Source organism: Trichechus manatus, unplaced genomic scaffold (genome assembly GCF_000243295.1).
Source record: "Trichechus manatus latirostris isolate Lorelei unplaced genomic scaffold, TriManLat1.0 scaffold00085, whole genome shotgun sequence".
Lineage (NCBI taxonomy): Eukaryota > Metazoa > Chordata > Mammalia > Sirenia > Trichechidae > Trichechus > Trichechus manatus.
Window position 1 is genome coordinate 3,873,461 of NW_004444021.1, and position 24,699 is coordinate 3,898,159.

Below are 24,699 nucleotides of genomic sequence, written 5' to 3' on the forward strand. Positions count from 1 at the left end.
CATCTAAGATAAAAAAAAAAAAAAAAAAGAATTATCTATGTGAGATCAAATTGACAACAGCAACTCAAAAGTTTTGATGGGAACCCTAGGGGGCAGTGAGTTGAAGATGATGGTGATGGAATAATCTGGAAAAGGAGAGTGAGAATAGCAGCACAACTGGAAGAACGTAATTGATGTCATTGTATTGTACACGTAGAAATTTTTGAAATGGTGCATCTTTAGCTATGTGTATTTTTACCAAAAAAGAAAAAAGGTCCTCTAAAGGTCGAGGAGGGAGAGTGTTGACAGGTTGTGGGGTTGTTAACCAATGTCATAAAATAATATGTGTACTGACTGTGTAATGGGAAACTATTTGTTCTGTAAACCTTCACCTAAAGTACAGTAAAAAAAAAATTAAAAAAAGAAAAGGATTTTACACCTTTTGTTTCCAAAAAGATGCAAAGCTAGTGTTCTATACACAAAGAAGCCCAGCATCATGCAACGACAGTGAAAAATAACCAAGAAATATCAGGCCTTCTGCTAAAATGTTTTAAGGGATCTAGAAATACATCATCTGGTATATCTTGATCAGTGTTATATTCGGAAGGAAAAAAAATTGTTTTGATAAATCACGAGGAAATGAGAAGTCACAAGAAAACCATCTTACAAAGTGGTATTTTGCTTCCCAGCTCCTGGTCTGAATAAAGAGCTAGAAAATAAGTTACTCAAAAGTCAAATTGAACACTTCTCACCTTGCTGATGCTGTGTTTCTTTTTGCTCACGGAGGGTGACCCTGGTTGTCCAGGGCTGGGAACAGAACTGGATCCTGCTGACGTAGGACCTGAGTGGCCATGTGATCCTTTTTCAACAACTGATGACAGAACAAGTGGTGACTGCTGCATCGAAACCTTCTGGAGTTCCGCTGCCAACTGCTTAGGATCAACCCCTGGGGATTTTGCTTTATCCACTACAACAAAATGAAATGACTTTACATATTTATCATCGGCCTGTAATGCCTAAGCTCTAGGTGATAAAGTCAAAATACTACTTATAAAATAAGCTAAGATTAAAAAAAGATTAACTCCTTGTACCTTTATGTATCAATCTCTAAAGAAGTCTAGAAGGCTAAGAGGAGAGTGGAAATGATGGTGAATTACAGAGGGAAATTGAAGTGTCTCGTACTTCTTCAGAATATTTTTAATGTTTTACATAGACAAGAGAACCAAATGAATGATGAAATATTCTGTTTTTTCTACTGGAACATAATTTGTATGATCAGCTATTTTTCCTTCTTTAAATAATATACATCTCTTTAACTGAGGCAGAATTTTTAGAGTATATTTACATTTACAGATGTATTAAAATCTCTATAGGACTCCATTTGTTCTGATTAGTAAAGTATCCCAGACCCCTAGAATAGTGGTTATAGCATAGTAAGTAAAAATTTGCTAAACAAAAGAATAAGTGATATTTTTAATCTTAAGAAATTGACCTAAATATATAGAGTATACTGATTACCTAGGAAAGAGTTAAATCTATTTGTTAGGAAATTATATGTTCATCTAAGGAAACAGTAAGGTTTAGGAATAAGTGTTCCAAAGCTCATTTATGTTAAAAAGAATCAATTAAGTATGATCTAAAAATTATGTAAGACCCTCCAAAAAAGTGGCTCCATGGATTACTTTTATAGGATAAATTTATTTTCAAGGAACTGAAAATATTAACTCACAAAATAAGAATATAAATGATATAAAATACATTTCATATGTATTACTTTAATAGGTCTAACATGCAAATCTGTATTTCCCTAGAATGCTAAATCTGTAGCTATAATGCATTTGATTTTGTTTACAATTATATAAATATATAAGAATTTAGCTATCTGTAATTTTAACTTGTCTATGTCTACATCTTCTTCTACAACTATATCTACTTCAAGACTACCTCTACATCAGAAACAAAAATCTCAGAGAAGAAACTGCATTTTAATGTAAATAATGCACACCTTCTATGTTTGTTTGCCAACTGTGCTCTCCCCGAGCTTAAGGTATCTTCCTAAGCATGCTGTGCTTGCTATAAAAATAACTGGATAATGCATTTATGAAAATACCTCACAGGAGGAGGGTGTGGTTTGCACACAAAGGTAGAAGGTGTGTGTTATTTGTGTAAAAATACAGTAGTCTACAGGTCTAATAGCCTACATGAGCCACCACCTCATCTATACCCTGAGACCAGAAGACTAGATGGTGCCTGGCTACCACTACCAGTGGTTCTGATCAGAGCCAAAATAGATGGACCCTAATAGAATGGGAAGAAAAAAATGCAGAACAGAACTCAAATTCTTAAAAAGTCCAGACTTACTGGACCGGTTGAGACTACAGAATTCTACCTGAGACTATGGCCTGAGCTATTCTTTAAACCTTGAACCAAAAGTATCCCCTGAGGTCACCTTTTAGTGAAATAACTGAATGGCACACCAAAAAAGGATATCACCTGTGACTACAATGCTCCATTAAAAAACCATTTATATGAGACCAAAAGGCCAACAATTATCTAAAGCAAAAATGAGAAGATAAGGGGGCAGGGAAACTAGAGTACTGGAAATGGACCAACCAGAACAAAATTAAAGAGAAAGTTGACATATTATGAAAAATGTAAATAATGTCACTAAACAATTTGTGGAGAAATTTTCAAATAGGAACCTAATTTGCTGTGAAAATTTTCACCGAAAACACAGTAAAATATTATTTAAAAAAAAAAAACAAACTTATCTCGTGGCATAGTGGTTAAGAGCTTGGCTGCTAACCAAAATGTCAACAGTTAGAATCCACCAGTTGCTCCTTGGAAACCCTATGGGGCAGTTCTACTCTGTCCTATAGGGTTGCTATGAGTTGGAATCAACTCAACAGCAATGGGATTGGTTTAGTTTGTACATGTATACCCACATCTACATTTTTATTTGCACTTGAAAGCAGATTGCTTTCACCTACCAGCTTTTGGTGGTTCATGAAGTTCCAGATGCTGGGAGTTATCAGAATCTGATAGCATATTGAGGTCCCTAAGAAATAAAACACAAAATTAAGAAAGAATTTGAGGAGGCCTAAGACAAAATGCACTTTTTTTTCCCAATTACCCTGAATGTTTTATTTCAGTAGGTAAATGAGAAGTGGTTAATGATATAAAGCAACTCCAAAGCATGCTCACCCTTCTAACCCAATATATATTTGCAATGCTGTTAAAAGTCAGAGCTGATAAAAATGATTATTTAAGGTGAAATCTTTATGGATTAAATGTAAGTTCATTTTGCAATACTATACACATCCATGAAATCTAAATGGGTTTAGGCTTTCATTTACATGAAGCATGTTTCAGTAAACGCACGAAAGGGGAAAGCTACTGATATAATCAGAAATAAAATTAGCTGAATTCTTCCCATGCTTTACAGTTTGATTCTGAACATGAGACATCTATAAAACTTGTATTCACTTTATTTTCTAATTACAGAACATCTTGCTGACTGGCAAAGGTTCCACCTTAACAATTTTAAATTAAAACAGCCATGAATAGCCAAAAAATGGAAACCAAAAGATGGGGAAAAACTCACAGTCTTACACATATTTCTGCTTCCCCATTTTGCTGATTAATTATACTTTGCACTTCTTCATATGTTTTAGATGTTAAAGGAATTCCATTCCATTCCAATACCTGCATCCCTAAAAGACAAATTGGAGTTTAAAATCAAATGTGTAATATTTCTACTCTGGGTCCATAGGGCATAGAAGGCATTGCTTTTCATTTCAAAACAAACTCAGCACACCATTTCAGAGAACATCAGTTCCACGTTCTCTGGTACATTAATACCATTAAATGGCTTGATTTCATCAACTTACCTGAACACATAAAATATATCTAATTACAACATGCAAAATTTTACTTTTGAAAATTTATTAATATTATCAAACGCATGCATTCTGTTCACACTGCTATAAAGAAAACATTATTGAATATATATTGCTTAAACCAATTTTATGTAGGAAAAAACAATTACACCACCAATATAGATTTTCCCTGGGGTGCAAGCTACTGGACAGTGTAAACTTCCGTATTCTGTTGTGGGGTGGGAGTGGTAAGGAAAAGTCATTAGGATTTCATTTGTGATGCTCCCTCAAGAAACATTTGTGGCTTCAACTTTGCTCACATATAACAGATTGCCACTTTGTGCCATTTGTCTGTATTGCATACTAGATATTTCTGAATAGAAGAATGGTAAGAATGTAACAGGCAGGGCCAATTTCATAGTGTATGATTTGTGCAGTAGTGTAGGACCCAGTGTGCAGAAGGGCCCCACGCTTGGCTTAAGGCTTTGAAATTCTTAATAATGTCTGAACAAAGGACTCCATATTTTCATTTTGCACTGGGCTTGCAAATTATGAAGTTGACCCTGGCTAAAGGTATTTCATTTTTCATCTATGTTTAGACAATAATTCTATACAAAAAGAAAAAAATAGTAACATAATTAATATTTTGACATTTTACATTTATTTCATGAGTCCATTTTATATGATGTGTTAAAATAATTTGTTGTCACGTGCCATTGAGTTGATTTTTGACTCATAGCAACCCCATGTGACAGAGTAAAACTGCCCTATAGGGTTTTCTAGGCTGTAATCTTTAAAGGAGCAGATTGTCAGCTCTTTTCTCCTGCAGAGCCTCAGAACGGGTTTGAACTGTTAAACTTTAGGTTCGCAATTGAGTGCTTAACCAATGCACCACCAGGGCTTCTTTAAAATAATTTAGGGGTGCATATTTGGCAAGACCTGTGTGGTCTTAAAATGTTGCTATGTGAGCTGGATACAAATTATATTAAACTATCTAAAATGGTGGTGCCTGGATACTGTCGCTATGAGTCAGAACCAACTCAACAGCAATGGATTTACCAGCTTTTGGCTGAGAAAATGTCTGTATTCCATTAATGGACCATAATTTAAATAGAAAAAGATAATTGTTGAACAATCAGGCTTTCAATGAGCTTTACACACGTCTATGTGAAATTCCCTATTGCTCACCTTTGGCTTCAGTGAGAAATTCTAAGCATGGCATGACTGAGTACTTGAATGTTTTAATGATTATGATATACACTGAAAAGCATAATACCAGTAGCTATCAAGAAAATGTTTTTTCACTAGAGTGAAATGGCAAATGAAGTTCATAAAAATGCTCACAATAACACAAACAAGAATGACTTTCTATAACTTACTCCAAGAAAACTTTATCTTCAGATGGGTCTTAGGCTTATTTCAACAATCCCAGGCTGTTATACACATAAAATAAAAAAATTATGTAAAAGACAGTGACAACCCCACTAAAGAAAAATAAAACACACAAACACACTGAATGAGGAAAATAAAGCACACTTGTTGTTGTTGTTCAGGAGAAAGAGTACATACATTTATGAACAGATGGTGTTGAATTGAAACAGCTTTATGGTATTTTAATCCAGAAATTGCATTGTCACATTTCTGCAGGAGCATATTCTATGAAAGAAATGGCCTTATATATTCATGGTTTTTCTGTTAAATTTACCTGTTCATTATTTAAATACAAAATAAAGGGGCAAATTTATAAAATATAATTAACTAGTGAAAAGAAAAAATGCTTGTAGTTATAAGAAAGGAGACTATTATCATTAATAAAATTGCTGAGAAAATTATAATTAACTAGAGTCTTGAGTAGACATATACCCAAGACCGTGGACAACATGCTGTTCTCTAACTCATGATAGAACAGCTGAACATTTTCCCTCAACTTCACACCAGAATTTGGTTCAGTGCTGTGTTTCAGTTCAAATAATTTTGCCAGGCCTTTTAGTCTGTGTTGGTGCCCACATGGGTATCAGCAATTACAGGGAATGCAACCACTTAAACATTGTCATCTACACCTCCCCTCACATTGCTTCTCCAACTTCCTCCTAATCCTAGAAGAACCATGCTAAAATAGCCAAAAGAATATACAAATTGATCATTTATTTCATAAGATAGTTTTAGTATTGTGAGAATAAAATATCGTGTGACTTCAAATATATTTGAAAAATATTTATAGATTACAAAATACTATAAACTATTTGAAAATATACACAAAAATTTCTTGAAAATGATTACACTCCAGGGAAGTTCAATTGAGTCACATGTTATCATCTAATAGACTTGAATGTAAGCATTTTCAATGTAAGATATCTTTTCACTCCGTGTTTTATAAAGCATTCTTGGAAGATAATATACACCCGAAAGGTTATATTTATCAATTAGTATTATGAACAAACATTTACATTTTCTTTGTATTTCAATGATAACTGTGTACATTAAACAATTATTCAAGTTTGAGTATGCACAGATGGTACTTGAATTATATCCCTAGAAACTGCCTATCCTAATAGCTTCTAATAGGAAAACCAAAAGATAATTTATAGTTCTGCTGAGTGTGTGAGAGTGATGATAGGATTTGTTTCTCAAAACTTTATATTTAATAGGTTACTGAAAAAAATTACATAATAACAAGGTAATTTTAGAACTTAAAAAAAATCAATCAACATAAAACATTCCAAATTTGTGTTTTGATAAATTCTAGGATTACTTAATTTTGTATGCTCCTCAAACTGGCAAAAGCTATTCTTATCTCTGTAATACAGCCTCTTCTCACTTTATCAACATGGTTAGGTTCCAAAGACTGGGTCGTTACACAAAATCGGCATTTTGCGAAAAGGAGGATGAAGATGTCAGATCACAAAACGGAAAATGACTACATCATTCAGTAACTGCCAAACCATTGAGAATCATGGCCAAGTTGACACATAACCTTAACCACCATAGCCGGAACCTTAACCATCACAGCCCGTGTTACTCTCTCCTCGCATCTCAGCCTTCGTTAGTGCCAGACGTAGGTTGTTAATGTGCAAAATAGTCAGATAGTAGAGTTTTTACTATTGTCATACATGCAAAATGTTGGACAATGAGATAGTTGGAAAGTGAGGAGTAGGTGTACACAAAATTTTATGTTATATTATTTCTTGGTCTATATTTAATATTACCATTACATCAAAAACACCTTATTGATTAAAATTGTTCCATTAGTACTCAAAATCTTACTGTTACTATATGTCTAAATATACATTATATTGAAGCTCATGACTTTTATTCATTTTATTCATTCCACAAATAGCTTTCAGCACCTACTATGTGACAGGTGCTATACAATTCCTTACTTTTATGTGTTCCTAACATTTTATGCTGTTATAAAAATTAGTAAAAATGATACTTGACTGGAAAAAAAAGAAATCTCTTAGCAATTAGCAAAACAAAATCAATCAAAGAGGAGGAAATAGTACATGAGGAAAACTCAGATTTATTAGTGATTCAAAAAAAAACCAAACCCGTTGCCATCGAGCGGATTCCGGCTCCTAAGGATCCTACAGGACAGAGTAGAACTGGCCCATAGGGTTTCCAAGGAGCGCCTGGTGGATTCAAACTGCTGACCTTTTGGTTAGCAGCCATAGCTCTTAAAACTAAGGCAATAAGGGCATATTACTTCACTCACATCAGATAGCAAAAACTTCATAGCCAGAAAATGTTAAGTGTTGACTAGGATGTGGGATCAAGCGACACCGAGTTCATCAAGGAAATTATACTTGTTAGATGATTGTTCAGGTTTTTTCCCGCTCTATGATATGAGAATGTTATGACTATGACAGGATGAAAAAATAACAACGGCTTATTTACAATTTATAAACATGTAATTATTATAATAAAATACAGACAAGCACAACTATTCTGGGTGGCAATCTGGCAGAATACAGTTAAATTATGTATGGCCCAGTTAAATTACACATGACCTTATGACTCAGCAATCGTCTTCTTGTGGGTATATTTGTAGGGAGTAGAAGCATCAGAAGAAATGGACAATTAGAGTGTGGTAAATGCTCACTATGGCAGAGGTTGGAAGAAACAGACTATACCAGATATTAAGACAACAAAGTGGATTTATCTTAAAATCATTGGCCATGTAAAAACAAGTGAGAAACAGGCCATGCCACTTGTATAAACTATAATGATATACATATAAAATAACATAAATAATTATAAATAATAAATAACAAAATAATAACAAATAACAAAATAAATAATAACAAATAAAATAAAATAATATTATATATTTTACAACTAAAAGACAGATATCAAATAAATAGTGTCATGAAGGGGAGAAGGGAATGGGAAAGAGAAATAAGCTGGAAAGAAAGTGAATGAATAAATAAAACAACACAGGAGAGGACCTTGTATGAACAAATGAGGCTGATGTGCTGTGAACTGAGAATCATATGCATTTGGGGTCCAAAATTACCCCTGATTAAAAAGAAATAATAAATTATTTGTAATTTATTGTTTTACATTCCCCCACTACTATCATTAACCATGAATATAGATCAATTTCCTTAATTTGGACACCCACTCTCAGTAGTTCTCTATAAATCAGCAGCAACGATGGTTATCAGTTGAACCAACCATCCCTCCTGACTAACTAAATAATGACCATCCCCTGCAAGTGGGCTTCAGGGGCCCAATATATTGTCCATATCCATTTTAACTAATAACTGATTCATTTTTAATTTAGTTAGTGTTAACATATGAGAAATACATAGAGATTACTCTTTTTAAAAAATACAAAATTTTTGTATTTCATAATTTTGACATATTTACATATTAACATGAAAGGAAGGAAGAAAAAGGACTGGAACAGAGAAGAAAAGAAGGAAGGGAATAATAGGAGATACTATGCTTTCTCTGATAGAGGGAAAAATAATTTGAGTATTAAAGCAGTGTCCTGTTATTTGGAGGGCAAGGGTGACATTCAAAACTCAGGTATATTTTGCTGAGGAAACTAATCTGCAAGTATAAAACCTTAAGTTTGGGAAGTATCTTGTTGAAGCGCTAATCTCACAATAACATTAACATTGATGTCTTTATTATTATTGTTGCTATTATTTTTTACTAGTGGAACTCATAACGATGCCATCGACTCCATTCTGACTCATAGCAACCCTACAGGACAGAGTAGAACTGCCCTATAGGAAACAGACTGCCACTTCTTTCTCCTGTGGAGCAGCTGGTGGGTTTGAACTAGAGACATTTTGGTTAGCAGCCAAGGGCTTAACCACTCACCACCAGCACTTCCAGCGCTCCTTATTAGAACATATAGTTCAAACAAAACTTAAAATAGTCATAAACTATATATATATACATTATACATACACTTATATAATCACACTATTTTCCTTGAAGCTGGTTCCATCTACCTACCCCCCGCCCCCCTACGCCACCCTCCGCCCGTTCTCCAGTTCCCATGCTACAGGCACATGGGAAACCTAAGCTTCTTGATCTGCCCAAATAAATAATTAGTTTAAAATGATCTCATGACCTGAGTAACGATGTAAGAACAATTTCCGCTAACCAGGACACTGTCTCTAGAGATGCACTGGAACGAAAATAATTTGAATTTCACTGTATTAAAAATAGAATGTGAATCGGTAAAAAGACTACAACAAAACATTACAATTGTCTTTTTTCCTCAATAATTTTATCTAATAATGCTTTCAAACACAACAGTTTATATGCGACCTCGTGTGTGTTTGTGTGTGATACTTAGGACTGAAAAATTAAAATCTGCCACGTCTCTCAATAAGGAGTGTATGCACTATATTCAGAAAGATAAATACTTTATTTATGGGAAACGTGTTTTATGAACCACCATGCTGCTGGTAGCTGACTGTCGATATCTTCTCTTCACTATAATCAAATTTTGTTCACATTTTGCTCAGTTATTTACTAGGTGCCATGTCCTACATCAAGTTTATTATCCGTCACCCTTGGCTTCCTCAAGTGAGATTATATTTGCCAGATAATTGCTCCGGTTTATTTCCACTCAGTGATGTGGAGAATACTATAACCATGACAGAATGAGAACCAAAACAACTGCTTGTTTACAACTTGGCAACATGCAATTTTGGGGCTGCAGGTTTATATGAGGAAATAAAAAATATTTTAGAATTCTGAAATCACCATATTGTTTTTAATTACTTTCCTTAACTACAACTTTTCTTTCCTTATACAGTAAAACTTCTTCAAGTATTGGAATCATACCACCTAATTTTCCTTTTCTGCATGCCCTACACTCCTAGAATCAGGTTTAGTGTTTCTTGATTTTAAAGTGTTTTTTTTTTTCTTTTTTTCAGTGTAAGTAACGTGATGCTGAAGTTTGAAATAAGAGAGAACTATGGACCCTTTTTTTTTTTGTCTTCATCGAGTTTATTAGTTTTCGTTGAATGAACTCTGAAGTTTTATTTGTTTGGTTGTATGCTTGATTCTGGAGCCCTGGTGGCACAGTGGTTAAGAGCTCAGCTGCTAACCAAAAGGGCGGCCATTGGAATCCTTAGAAACCCTATAAGGCAGTTCTACTTTGTCTTATAGGGTTACTATGAGTTGGAATTGACTCGATAGCAATGGGTTTTGGGTTTATTTTATGCCCGATTTTATGAAATTTCATTCATCCCAAACCATGTGTCAGTGTGATCACTTATTCAAAGCCAAGGCCAATTTTCAGCGATGGACACAGAAAAGCAAATATAGCTTAGGACCTGACTAAATTATGAAGCAATCTTTTCACCCGTGGTTTACTAGTCTCTTTCCACCATTCTCCCTCTTACCTCCTTCTCAGTGGCAGTTGTTCAGGTCCCTCAGGCTGGTCTTGGCTCCCCAGGGCTTGTATGGAATCATCCTACCTAGCTTATCTTTCCTGGGCATTGCTACATATGTTCCAGGATTGGTTAGTGGTAGAACCTGGGATTGAAACATCCAACCTGCAATTTGATTCTAAATTTTAGTTTAAATTTGCATGCCAAGCAGATCAAGCACCTAGTGCTAAGGACATTTTTACCCAAAATTGATTCAAATCTAAAATGATAAAATGTTATTCCAATGAGGTGTACATTTAAAAAATAATTGGAAATGTCATAATTTCCTCTGTCCATAATATAAAGATAATGGAATCTTAAACTCATTAGAAGTATTTTTTTTTTTTTGGCTTTAACAAACAGAAATTTATTTTCTCATCAGAAGTCTTAACGTAAATTGTATAAATGCATATTCTTGTAAATTTAGATAGTGTTAAACCTTTTTAGATAAGAAATTCTGGGTAGTTTTCTACTTCTATGTTTAAACCATTGTATATTTTACGTTGAGTAAAAACAAACACAGCGTAAATGAAACAGATTGTTAAGGAATAATATATGTTATAAAAATATACTCTAATTCCATCCTTGCAGCCTAGTAACAAGAATTCTGTAGTGAAATGTTACATAGCTTGGACATATTTTTAAAATAATTTAGAGTTGGAGAAACTAAATTTGTAATTGAAACTGTCATTGATTTGAGATGTGATCTTGAGCAATTCACTTTTCCATGTCTCTTCTTCTACTCACACTTGTTGTGAAGAATAAGCAATTAAAATCAGCAAAGTACAGATGCATACATAAATTCTCAAATGAAATTAATTTATATATTAAAAATGTTCTTACCACATTTTGAATAGAAAAAGATATCTGAGAAGTATCAAACAGTCTAGTTGAGCTGAGCTTACTCATACTTCTTTTCTAGTACACTGAAAGTACTAAGAAACAATGACTTCCGCATCCACAGATCTAAAATAGATTTAGCTCCAATTACAAAGAAATTTTTTTGAAGTAAAAAAATTCTCACATATTTTGCAGTATTAATGGTCAGTAATAAAAGGTCATTGATGGAGGAGTACACGAATCAATGTACTGTAAAACCACAACTCACAACTACTATAGGTTCAGATTATAAAACAAGTAAGAAGCTTAGAGATGCTCTTGTTTTAATTGTTATACTATATATTAAAAAGTGAAACCTGAGAGGTGAGATGGTTTGTCTAATACCACAGTAGTGCAGAAATTTGACCCCAATTAATTGTTTCTCAGGCCAATTCTAGTATCAGTTAAGTAGGAAAACTCTTGATTTATGACAACTAAACCCACAACTTGTTGTTAGGTGCCGTAGAGTTGGCTCCAACTCACAGCAACCCTATGCACAACAGAACAAAACACGGCCCAGTCCTGCGCCATCCTCACAGTCGTTGCTATGTTTGAGCCCATTGTTGCAGCCACTGTGTCAATCCATCTTGTTGAGGGTCGTCCTCTCTTTCGCTGACTCTCTACTTTACCAAGCATGAAGTCCTTCTCCAGAGACTGGTCCCTCCTGATAACATGTCCAAAGTACGTGAGACGAAGTCTTGCCATCCGTGCTTCCAAGGAACACTCTGGCTGTACTTCTTCCAAGACAGACTTGTTCGTTCTTCTGGAAGTTCATGGTATATTCAATATTCTTCACCAACGCCATTAATTCAAAGGCATCAATTCTTCTTTGGTCTTCCTTATTCATTGTCTAGCTTCTGCATGGATATGAGGTATTGAAAACACCATGGCTTGGGTCAGGCACGCCTTAGTCCTCAAAGTGATATGTTTGCTTTTTAACACTTGAAAGAAGTCTTCTGCAGCGTATTTGCCCAATGCAAGATGTCGTTGATTTCTTGACTGCTGCTTCCATGGACATTGATTGTGGATCCGAACAAAATGAAATCCTTGACAACTTCAGTCTTCATCCCATTTATCATCATGTTGCTTATCGTAAACCTACAACTTAGCCCACGTGAATATTTACAATGTTCAAATATGTAAAACTTAACATAAAGAAACACTATTTATAATGTCATTTTAATTACAAGAAAACAAGAGAATTTAGAAATTGCATTGATTATTCATATGACAATAGTATTTGAAGATACTGTTGAACAAACAGAAAGTTGCAGTGAAGTATACATTTTATGGTGGAAAATCAACATCAGTAGAGAATGAATAAAAGCTGATTGGGTTCTGTCATGGATTGAATTATGTCCCCCCAAAAATGTGTGTATCAGTTTGGCTGGGCCATGATTTCCAGTATTGTGTGGTTGTCCTCCATTTTGTGATTATAAGTTTATGTTAAAGAGAATTAGGGTGGGATTGTAACACCCTTACTAAGGTCACATCCCTGATTCAATGTAAAGGGAGTTTCCCTGCAGTGTGGCCTGCATCAGCTTTTATTTTACAAGAGACAAAAAGAAAGGGAAGCAAGCAGAGAGTAGGGGACCTCATACCACCAAGAAAGCAGTGCTGGGAGCAGAGCATCTCCTTTGGATCCGGGGTCCCTGCACAGTGAAGCTTCTAGTCCACGGGAAGATTGATGAGAAGGCCAACAGAGAGAGAATGCCTTCTCCTGGAGGTGATGCCCTGAATTTGGACTTCTAGCCTACCTTACTGTGAAGAGATAAATTTTTCTTTGTTAAAGCCATCCACTTGTGGTATTTCTGTTAGAGCAGCACTGGATAACTAAGATAGGTTCCTCATCTCTTTTCCCTACTCTATTCCCAGAAAAGAATCCAGTATTACATTTCTCCAGACATATTGAGGGGAAATTAGCTGAGCCTTTCTGAAGGAAATAGAAGGTAGGAAGGATTAAAGGAATGGGAAGTGAACAGAATCAGTTCTAGGGAGGAGATATCCTCCCAAGACTGGAAGGAGACAGTGCTTGGCAGTTCCAACCATAGGAGCAACAGGACCCTGCTCACTCATATTGTCCAGAGAAGGTGGTATTACCTCAAAGAAAAATAGTTGTGTGGTACCTTTAGAAAGACAGACCCTAGTTCTGTGGCTCTCACCATAGGCGGGTGTACTCTCATGAAAACTTGGGCACAGATAAGGGAGCCACCTACTCTCAACAAATGTGCTGGCTTGGACACTGAGCTATCAGTGGTGTGGACCAATGTACTGAGGGCCCAACCTTAGTCTTATAGAATAGGCAAAACTCTCTTCTGGGAATTTTCACAGTGCACATAGGGCAGGAAAACCAAATAATGATAGCGATTCAATTTCCCACAAATAGATGAAAGGGAAAATTGGAATTGATTACATTTGATTAACAGAGAGAAAAAAAAGTAATGTGTTTCTTGCACCCCAGTGTCGCTGTTGCAATTCATGCTTTTTAAACATAGTTAAGGTGAATTAAGGTAATGTAATTCGTCATGAATTGTAGTACAACATGTAGAAGATTGTCATGGTACGATTCTGTTCGAATCACTATGACTCTTGGAATAATTTAATATTCTCCAAAATGTCCTCGAAGGCTTGGTATAGATGCCAAAATTCACTCTCTCACTACAGTTTACTGTGTTAGAATCAAATTTTTTTGTTTGAAAGCGACACTAAAATGAATGAGGCTGGATGAGGTAGGAGAAGGGGTATGAGTCAATTAGTATAATTTCATTGATCCCTAAAAAATAACATAACACGAAATTACCCAATTGTGGGTATGTAACATCATCTTCTCATTTGAAGTAGAGTGCATTTCATAACTTATAAGTTTCTCTTAGCTGAAGATTATTGAATCGCTAAGGATTTTAACTTTATGTTCTTAACCTTTTTTGATATGCATGTATTCTGTATTGTTCCTTTTTAAATGTAATTTAAATGTATCCTACTACTCAGACAGTAGACTATAACCTATCATCACTTTATCCTAGTAAAAGTGTTCCCCAACAAATACAGTTGCTATCTGATTAGTGGCGTGGGGAAAAAAAACAAAAAAACAAAAAAACTCTCCACTGAGCACATAAAGACAATGAAAAGTCCATTTCATAACATTGTCAGATAAAATGTGCAGAATGTTGTTCAGGTTACTGAGGTGTAGCTTAACTTCATACGTAAAATCAGACAAAGAGGTAATAATGTTTCTGTAAAATTATGACCAAGAATTTCCCAATCAAAATTTAACAGTAAAATGAAAATCCAAATAGACTCATCATTTGGTATAAGAAAATGAAACATTTCCTTAGACAAGATGGGAGAAAGGTTTTATCATAACTAACATGAGTATCAGGAATACTCATCCTTAGAAATACAACATTGTCAATTGCTGTGCGTGTGTTAAAAAATTATTAAAGTTTTATATTGTGTTCACTTTTGAGCCAGTGACACTCTATCGATATTATGAGCTAAATAATCAAAACTAAAGAGCTCTGGTGTCGCAGTGGTTAAACCCTACGCTGCTAACCAAAAGGTTGGCGGTTAGAACCCACCACTGCTCCGCAGGAGAAAGGTGAAGCATTCTGCCTTCATAAGGATTTACGGCCTTGGAAACCCTATGGGGCAGTTCTACGCTGTCCTGTAGGGTCGCTATGAGTCCAAATTAAGTCGATGGCAATGGGTTTTTAATGAACTTATAATGAAAATTAAAAGAGTGAAATCTGATGCATTTCTTTTATCATTACAATGGACAAATTACATAAATAATATAGAAAAGCCATTTGAAACAATCAAAAATCAAAAAATAAATGTATTTAACTATGATCAAACTGATTACTTCAATTCCACAAATATATATCAATATGTGTCAGAGGGTATTAGATTCTGGGTCACTAATATTAATCAGTTATGACTTCTGAAATGATTTCTCCTACCAATAAATAGGAACATCATGAATAGATGCTCACAGAAGGTAAATGAGATTGTCATCCTGGGTTAGAGAACTCCTGTACAGCTGGTGGGTAGGGAGCATGGGAGATGGTGTGGGCATGGATGAAGATAAGTTTGAACAGGTTAGAGTATGTTGTGAAAGGCCTTATAGGTCACACTGAACTTGAATATTATTAATTTGATAATAATAAGACATAAAAGGAAAGGATTGCAATAATCACATTGTCATTTCAATGAACACATTCTGACTGCAGTTTGGAGAGGACAAATGCCTTTCTTCTAAACCACCCCCAACTTCAGCAGGTAAATTAGGGTTGTTTTCTCTGAATCTTGAACTCATCTCCTTATATTTTAATTTATCAATTTATGTAATTGTTTCCATTGCTGTACAGTGAATTTTTATATCCACAATACATAATATTTGCTGAATGAATGAATTCAGGGACAGACTGGAGGCTGGGAGTTAAAAAGATAGGAATTCAAAACAGCAGTTGATTATAAATTGTTAAATTGTACATAATTTTCAAAAAATACTGTCATGATGAGTATGTGGTTTGCTGAGAATCAGTTGCTTGAATCATTATACTTAAATCTATTTTTCATTGGTTCGTTATGCAAACTGTCTAAGCTCTACAAAATATTGAGATAGGTTTTATTCATTTTTCTTCACCTCAAATGCTTAAGGTGATATTGATAGAACATAGTCTTCATAAATAGAGAAGTATTACATATGATTCTCCTTTATAAACACTCCAAACTGCAGCTCTTAGCTATCTTCAGTTCTACTGAGATGCAATCACAAATGATAGGAATAAAAAAGATTTGAACTGCCACCTATGAAATCTTTTTAGATTTTATACCCTGTCATTGCTCTACCTATAATACAGAGACCCTTTTGGCTCACTCCTTCATCTCCTTGGGGGCTTTATTCAATTTTTTCCCTTCTCAGAGAGGTCTTTTATAACCACCCCATCTGAAATTGCAACCCTACGTCCTACATGCCATATCCACCCTTCTTGCTGTATTTTTCTCCTTAGCACTATTACTATAGGACATTGATAAATAGTTTTGTTATTTTTTTGTCTTACCTACTAGAGTGTAAGTTTCATGATTTTTTATCTGCTGTACCCAAAGGGCCAAGAAAAGAGATTGTTCTATACAGCACGTACTAAAAAGCATTTATTTAAAGAATGATGGCACTCAGCAAACTCAAAAGTTGTGACTGACAGTGACCAGGATCTTGAATAAGTAGAGGATAAAAGCAAAAAAGAAAAGAAAGTATCCTAAGAGAAAATAAAGAGAGTCTTATTTTCTGCCACTAAGCATCACTTAATTTATATATGAAAAATCTTTAATCTAAATTTGTTGAGTGCTGAAGTGAAAACCTGCATTCTTGTAGAATATTGTTTCTGCTTCGGCCCTGATTACTCTGAGACGCAGTTGTACTCCATAGCTATGTTGAACTGCTAAAAAAATTAACAAAATGTAATAAATGAAAGCTTGCAAAGATCAATTTTAGTTTCTGAACAGTGTCTTTGCCACAGGAGTCTGCTCATAGAAGAAATTACCTAGAAATTACCTGGAAATCTTTAGGGTATGGGGAGGCAGTTTTGTAAGATCCCACTTAATTATTGTACTGTTTCTAATACATGCAGAATGAATCAATGTATTCTGTATTTCTGTATTACTCATCAAAACTAAAAGAAAATATACATCATAATAAAAAAAAAACACGTCAAACATTAAAGAAGTTTATTTCCTTAAGATTATCCTTCTCCTAGTTCTGACTTCATATTTTTATTCATTCAGATTCTGATCAAATTTTTCCTCCATAATGGATACCTTGAATCCACTGCCTTCCTAGGCTGTAAACACCTTGAAAGCAAAGAAGAACAGTATCATTCTGTTGTTGTTGTTAGCTGCTATCAGATTGAAATGTTGTGATCCATAGGATCTTCTTTGGCTGATCTTGAGCAGATACCCCAGGCCTTTCCTCTCAGTCTCTTAGTCTGGAAGCTCTGCTGAAACCTGTTCAGCATCACAGCAACACCCAAACCTCCACTGACAGATAGGTAGTGGCTGTGCTTGAGGTGCACTGGCTAGGAATCAAACTGGGTCTCCTGCAAGGAAGGCTAGAATTGTACCTCTGAACCTGTATTATTCTAGGATATGCTTATACAGAGTAGTCACTCAGTGAATGTTTTGAGCCATTTGCCTTCTTCATTATTTCTAGTGTTCCTCATATTCCTACCTCTACTCCTTTTCACAACTGTCTTGTCTCTGAACTCCCTGTTTATTACATCCAACCACTTTTTAATTATGTTACCTCCTCACATAGTGACCCTATGACAGAATTAGAACTGCCCCACTGGGTTTACGAGGCTGTAAATCTTTACAGGATCAGACTGCCACATTTTTCTCCCTTGGAGTGTCTGGTGGGTTCAAACTGCCGACCATTCGGTTAGCAGCTGAGCTCTTTAACCACTGTGCCACTAGGGCTCCTTTTACACTAGTAGTTTCCTATAATTCTGCTGTACATACCTCAACATGCTCCACCCATTAGACCCTATGTATCATGCAGGGGTGAATTTAGGTTTTGTAAGGCCTGAAGTTTACGCTATTTTAAGAAAAATATAATACTATGAATACAACTAGATACAAAGTGAATATTAAAGAGACAAAAAAAGAAATCACAAAATAATTTCAAACGTTAAAAAGCTGATAAACCCCACAAGCATATATTTCGAAGCCCTTCTTGGAGTCTGTAAAGAGTGGATTCAGCATCCTTGCTTCCAAAATATCCATTTCAAATTCACAAAAAGAGGCAGACTTCCATGGCATATTAATTAGACAAATCCAGATATTTAAGTACAGAAACAAATCATGTTCATCAGGAAGCAGTATCGCTTGAACATACATACATATATCAAGGTATGTTTAATTGATAAAAGCAATAAAATTAGGGTTTATGGTATTGTACTGTAAAATACATGAAAATTACTTAGTTTTCTTGATGTTCCTACCGGAAATATTATGACTCAATCACAGCTCTTTCTCTGGTGAATTTCAAAAAGAAGAGAAATGTCTTTCTTTCCCTGGGAATATAGCTAATTACTGACATCTTTATGAGGTAAGTATATCATTGTATCCTAAAAATAATGTATTACAACCTATTAGTCTAGGTAAGGAGCCTTGGTGGTGCAGTGGTTAAGCGCTTGACTGCTTCAAACTCACCAGTGACTCCATGGGAGAAAGATGTGGCAGTCGGCTTCTGTAAAGATTTATAGCCTTGGAAACCCCATGAGGCAGTTCTACTCTATCCTATAGGGTCACTATGAGTCAGAATCTACTCGATGGCAGCAGGTTTTGTTTACTAGTCCAGGTACTAACAGTTTGTTTTTTTATTCCCAGATGATAGTTTCCTAAATACTTATTAGAAAATCTTTGTATCAATGTGAAATGTGATCTTGGGTCATGTGTACCTAATACACTAGCTTTGGGAATTTTGAGAAATCTCATGACCAATCCACATTTGGTGATCCTCCTGGAACAAGAACAAGGAAGATCACTCATCTGTTGGTATGTTTCTTGACCTCCAACCTTGATCACTGTCATGCCATCTGTAACATATGTCACAAAAGCATAAGCAGAAATAGAGACTTTCTTGCCTAGGAACATTCTCCTTTATTCTACGTAGGAGTGTGTCCTCTCATAGCACTTCTGGAATTCGATCTTCAGTCATAGACTTCTTCATGACAGGAATGCTGAGGTCAACTTCTAAAATCAGAACCACCACTCCAAAAACAGCTAACCTCACCTTCATTCCAATCACTGACTCTCAGCAATAAATCCAATAGCATTTTCTTGTCAGAACCACCCTTTCAGCTAATCTTTGAGAAGAAGAGCTATCTAGTTGGGCCACTATCACCTACACTGAAACAAATGGGAACTGAGAATTTAAGAATATTCATGAATTAGAATTCAGTCCACAGGTACATTTCCTCATAGTATAGCCTAAAATATACGGAATAACAATGATGTTTTCCTTCTTTCTTTACAGGCCTTATGGCCTAGGAGATGCTATCTTTCCATATAACTCTGGATAAATCCACTAGCTAACATTGGATATGCTCAGTTTTTTTCATTTTTACCATTGTTTTAAACTGTACTTTAGATGAAGGTTTACAGAACAAACTAGCTTCTCATTAAACAGTTTATTGTTTTATGACATTGGTTAACAATCCCATGATATGTCAACACTGTCCCTTCTCCACCTTGGGTTCCCTATTACCAGCTTTCCTGTCCCCTCCTGCCTTCTAGTCCTTGTCCCTGGACTGCTGTGCCTCATTAGTCCCGTTTTGTTTTATGGGACTGTCTAATCTTTGGGTGAATGGTAAACCTCAGGAATGACTTCATTACTGAGCTAAAAGGGTCTCTGGGGGCCATACTTTTGGGGTTTCTCCAGTCTCTGTCACGCCAGTAAGTCTAGTGTTTTTTTGTGAGTCAGAATTTTGTTGTATATTTTTATCCAGCTCTGTCCGGGACCCTCTATTGTGATCCCGGCCAGAGCAGTCAGTGGTGGTAGCCGAACACTATCTAGTTGTACTGGACTCAGTCTGGTGGAGGCCATGATAGTTGTGGTCCATTAGTCCTTTGGACTAATCTTTTCCTTGTATCTTGTTTTCTTCATTTTCCCTTGCTCCCGAAGGGGTGAGATCAGTAGAGTATCTTAGATGTTTGCTCACAGGCTTTTAAGACCCCAGATGCTACTCACTCAGGTAGAATGTAGAACACTTCCTTTATAAACTGTGTCATGCCAATTGAGCTAGATGTTCACCAAGACCATGGTCCCCACGGCCCTCCACCCAGCAATTTGGTCCCTCAGGGAGTTTGGATGTTCTATGGAGCTTCCATGACCCTTCCTTGTACAAGTTGTGCTGGCTTCCCCAGTATTGTGTACTGTCTTACTCTTCCCCCAAGTTACCACTTATCTATTGTTTATTTAGTTTTTCTTTATTTTCTTGAATAAATAAAATAAACCAATGATCATGAAATAAAACAGACACACACACACACAAAACACAAACAAACAAAAAAATTAAAAGAAAACAATTCTCTAGTGGTAAACAATTTTAAATATTGTATTATTATAGGGATGCCTCACATAAGGCATAAAAATCACCTTGGTGTCTAGACCTATATACTGCTTTGGAGTTTGATAATCTGTTAGGGGTTGAGGTAGAGGGCCCTGAGGATATTATGCATAAGTTAAGCACACATCTATAGACAATAATAAAAACAACTATACGAAGTAACAGAAAATTTACTGGTCTAAACTTGATGAATGCCTGTCCATACCCATGTGGACCAATGACCTTCTAGTAAATTCAACTTTGTACATAAAAGGAATGAACTTTTATCATTCAGAAAGTCACAGAACATTGCCTTTCTATGGTAAAGGTACTGCCTTTATGGGTGGGAGAAAGGATATGTTTTATCAAATGTCATGTTATTATCCTAAATATTTAATGTTTCAAAAATAATATTTAAATGTGGACAGTAAAATATAGCACTTTGACTCTAATGGAAACACTACAATGTGTTTTTAGCAAAGAACAATGTTGTATGAGCACTAAAGCAAATCTAGAAATCATATATAACAAATCATGGGTGTGAGACAACACTAAACTCCAGCTAGAGGATTCAAGTTCATAGGAAGGCCTAGCTTGGCCTTTGGCAAAACTTTGGGAGAATGAATAAATAAAATAATTAATAAAAATGAAATCATAAATTATATGTATGCAGTTTTAATGATTTCTCACTTAAATCGATTAGATAAATTGCAAAATTACTGGTTCTAAAATAGGATAAGAGGATTTCAGTGGCAGTTTAAGAGTTTCTAAAATAATATATGTAATTTAAAGTTCACTTCAATTTTTTCTCTTGAACAGTCCATGAAATGAGTTCAAATTACATCCATTATTTTATTTAAACTTATGAACTTAGAGAAGGCCGCATAGGTTTCCAAGTGAAAGTATATAATTTCACCACAATGTACTTCATTGAAATTTTCTTTAATGTCATCCTCATTTGTAACATTTGCTGATTTCCATGGTGTAAATCTAAAGAAGAGTATACAATTTTATTTATATAATTTTCAAGTATCTTTGTCAAACAATAACAGGAAAAGTTAGTGCTGCAATTTTTATTTTAAAAGAAAAATAGCATATTCAGTTTCCTTCTGGAGAATACTATGTGAAAATGAACATATTGCCCCCATCCTTAAAAGCGGGCCTCAATTCATGTAGCTTAACTAGAAGACAACACCAAAAGAGTAGCATTGGGTATGACAGGATTATAGCCATAGGAAACTCATACAGATCTACTCATAATTGTTATTTCTTGATCTATAAGTCTTTTTCTTCATTTAGCTATCTGGCTAGCTGTCTTAACTTTCCCCCTTTTATAAACACCATTAGTATATTTTTAATAAGATGCTTTCAGTTATGTAGTTAGTGGTGTGATAGTGAACCAGCATTCTGAAAACAACCAAGCAACTAAACAAAACAGACCTGATTTGTAGTATTTGCCTATTTCCATGGTGTAAATAGGCCTACCACGGATGACTCAAGCTATCAATGTGAAGTCACGGAATGTGGACTGGGGAAGAGAAGCACACAGGATACCAAAGTGAGTTGGAGAGAGTTGGTTCCAGCATACCACTGTGGAGAATAAATGCTGCCTCAAGTTTGTGCTCATTCTAATAGCCTTTCAAAATACTCAGGGACTTTTTGGTAGGTCCCAATAATTTAATTAAAAAAAATGATGACAAGTCATTTTAGCATAATTAACATTTTAAGTGACAACAGGCAGAATTTTATTGAACTATGAAATGACAGAAAGAAAAATTTTCAAAATAAATATTTATTTTAGGATAAAAATTAGAAAGATAGGCTGCAGGTACTTTATGATAAACCATGACCATTATAAACAATATCATCAAAATCTTGGAAACTGCATTTATGTTAGAGAGTTTGCAGAATGTGAATAACCATATTATCTTATTGGCAATTGAAAATTAGCAGTACATATTATGAGAGTCTAGCTGGAATATTTTCTGAAAGAATATGATGAAGTGCCTATTTTATGGCCCGTTAGCTTGCTGTATCTGTAAAGTTCATGATTACATGAAAATTCTTTTGCTGTTATAAGGTAAGTAGTGTCTAAAAGTTGAGGAAGAACATTCCACAACTAAGGCTCTTGACGTGACTAAAACTTTTGGCTAAGGTCTAGGCCAAATCCCTTCTTGTTCTCAGTGACTGTATTTTATATTTTTAAATGGAGCCTGTCATCTCTGTAAAATTTTCCACTGTACCTTTGACCTAGAAACATATAATTCTACAGAAAAATGCGGCTTGCGTATCCTGCTCTGCTTAAGGACAAAACTGTGGTTAGAAATGGCCATTGTTAAGAAGAGATTATAGAGCTTGCGCACGTACTAGACATGGTGTTAAACATGTGATTATAGTTGCTGAGCCAAATTACCCTCAGATGTCCCTAAAAAATGTTTTTCTGACCCCCTTTACAATACTCTGTACTTAAAGATAACTATATTTTAAACTGTTCCAGGAAATTTGTGGTCAGCCAAATCCTGTCATCTGGAGCCACCCTTGAAAAGGAGGTCAACCCCTGCAAGGGTGGTAAACTAAGACCTTGCCACCTGCAACTTTGTAAATGTTAACCAATCAGAAGTACTCCAGCTATACCCCTCTTCAGGTTTTTGCCTTTATTAGCCTCTCTAACACTGTAACCCCCCCAGGGCACTTTGTTGGATTTCTCCCGGCACTGTTTCCCGTTTTGTAAAATGTTCTTTTGCCATAATAAAACTTTTTCCTTTTAATTTTAAACAGACTTGAAGTTCTTTCTCTACAACGAAGTAGACAAGTAACGTTTAGCACAGGGTTGACAAACTTTTTCCATAAAGGGCCAAAAAGTAAATATTTTAGGCATTGCTGACCATACAGTTTATTTTGTGAACTAAACTCTGCTCTTGTAGTGGATAAGCAGCCATTTTCAATACTGAGTGTGGCTATGTTTCAATAAAACACAGGTAGTGGCCATGTTTGGTCTGCAGGCCGTCCATAGTTTGCCGATCTTAGTATGTACTAAACCATCTTCTGATATTTTTGTGGCTCTGATTTCAATATAGTTTTTCTTAGTATCTATCAAACACTAATGACCAGATAACCAAAATTTTTTTTTAAAAAATTGCCCCAATCAGAAAAAATTCTTGAATAATTAATGTTTTTTAAACAAGATTGTTCCATAGCTAACCAGCTGTCAAAAAGGACGATGCAATTGATAATAAAGTGAATATAATAGTGTACATATCTTCTTTTATATTACTATATCAAAATTTCACAACCAATCCTAAGGAGAGAGGTTTATTCTAAACAGTAAAGGAAGAGATAATTTGCATATTAAATTAAAATATATTTAATATGAGTACATTCATTTTAATTTACTCTTAAATACCTTTTTCTTACCTTCCACAAGCTTCCCTGTCTGTTCTGCAATCCCCCCAGGAAGAATCTTGGCAATATAGGCTCCAATTTCTCCGCTATGTCCAGGAATTTCCTTACCACCTACAATTCTAATTCCTAATCCATTTCCTGTATTAAAACAAAAATTGCATATTAGTAGTAGTAATCTAACACAGGGCAACAGTTATCACAAGTTAGAAGGTACCCTGAAAGTAAATATAATATGGATCTCGAACTGGATATCAATAAGAAGAGTATATTATTCTGATTTCAGTAATAGTTAATATGTTATAGGAATTCCTGAGATCTTGGTAGGATCTGCAAGGATTAACTACATTAACAAATTAATTTTGAATAACATTTTCAGCCACATACTAAGGCCTTGTCAACTTTTAACCAGATATTTTATGAAAATGTCTGAGGATGTTCCTTGTCTAAGAAACTCCAGAGCAAACAATTCACTTACAAAACTGAGAAAAGCTTTATCTTACAGAAACGCAGTAATAGCTACCATAATTGAGAAGATACAACCCAAATATGCAAATG

General features: G+C 35.1%; 1 protein-coding gene across 1 annotated transcript in view; it reads right to left on the reverse strand.

Moving 5' to 3' along the window:
* Window positions 1-24,699, reverse strand: part of PCLO (piccolo presynaptic cytomatrix protein) — a 381,008-nt gene that overhangs the window by 71,827 nt on the left and 284,482 nt on the right. The window contains exons 10-13 of the mRNA XM_004381474.2: window positions 24,157-24,282; window positions 3,584-3,692; window positions 2,970-3,037; window positions 732-946 (exon numbers count right to left, since the gene is read on the reverse strand). Coding sequence (XP_004381531.1) covers window positions 732-946; window positions 2,970-3,037; window positions 3,584-3,692; window positions 24,157-24,282 — 518 coding nt within the window. The remainder of the gene's footprint in view (window positions 1-731; window positions 947-2,969; window positions 3,038-3,583; window positions 3,693-24,156; window positions 24,283-24,699) is intronic.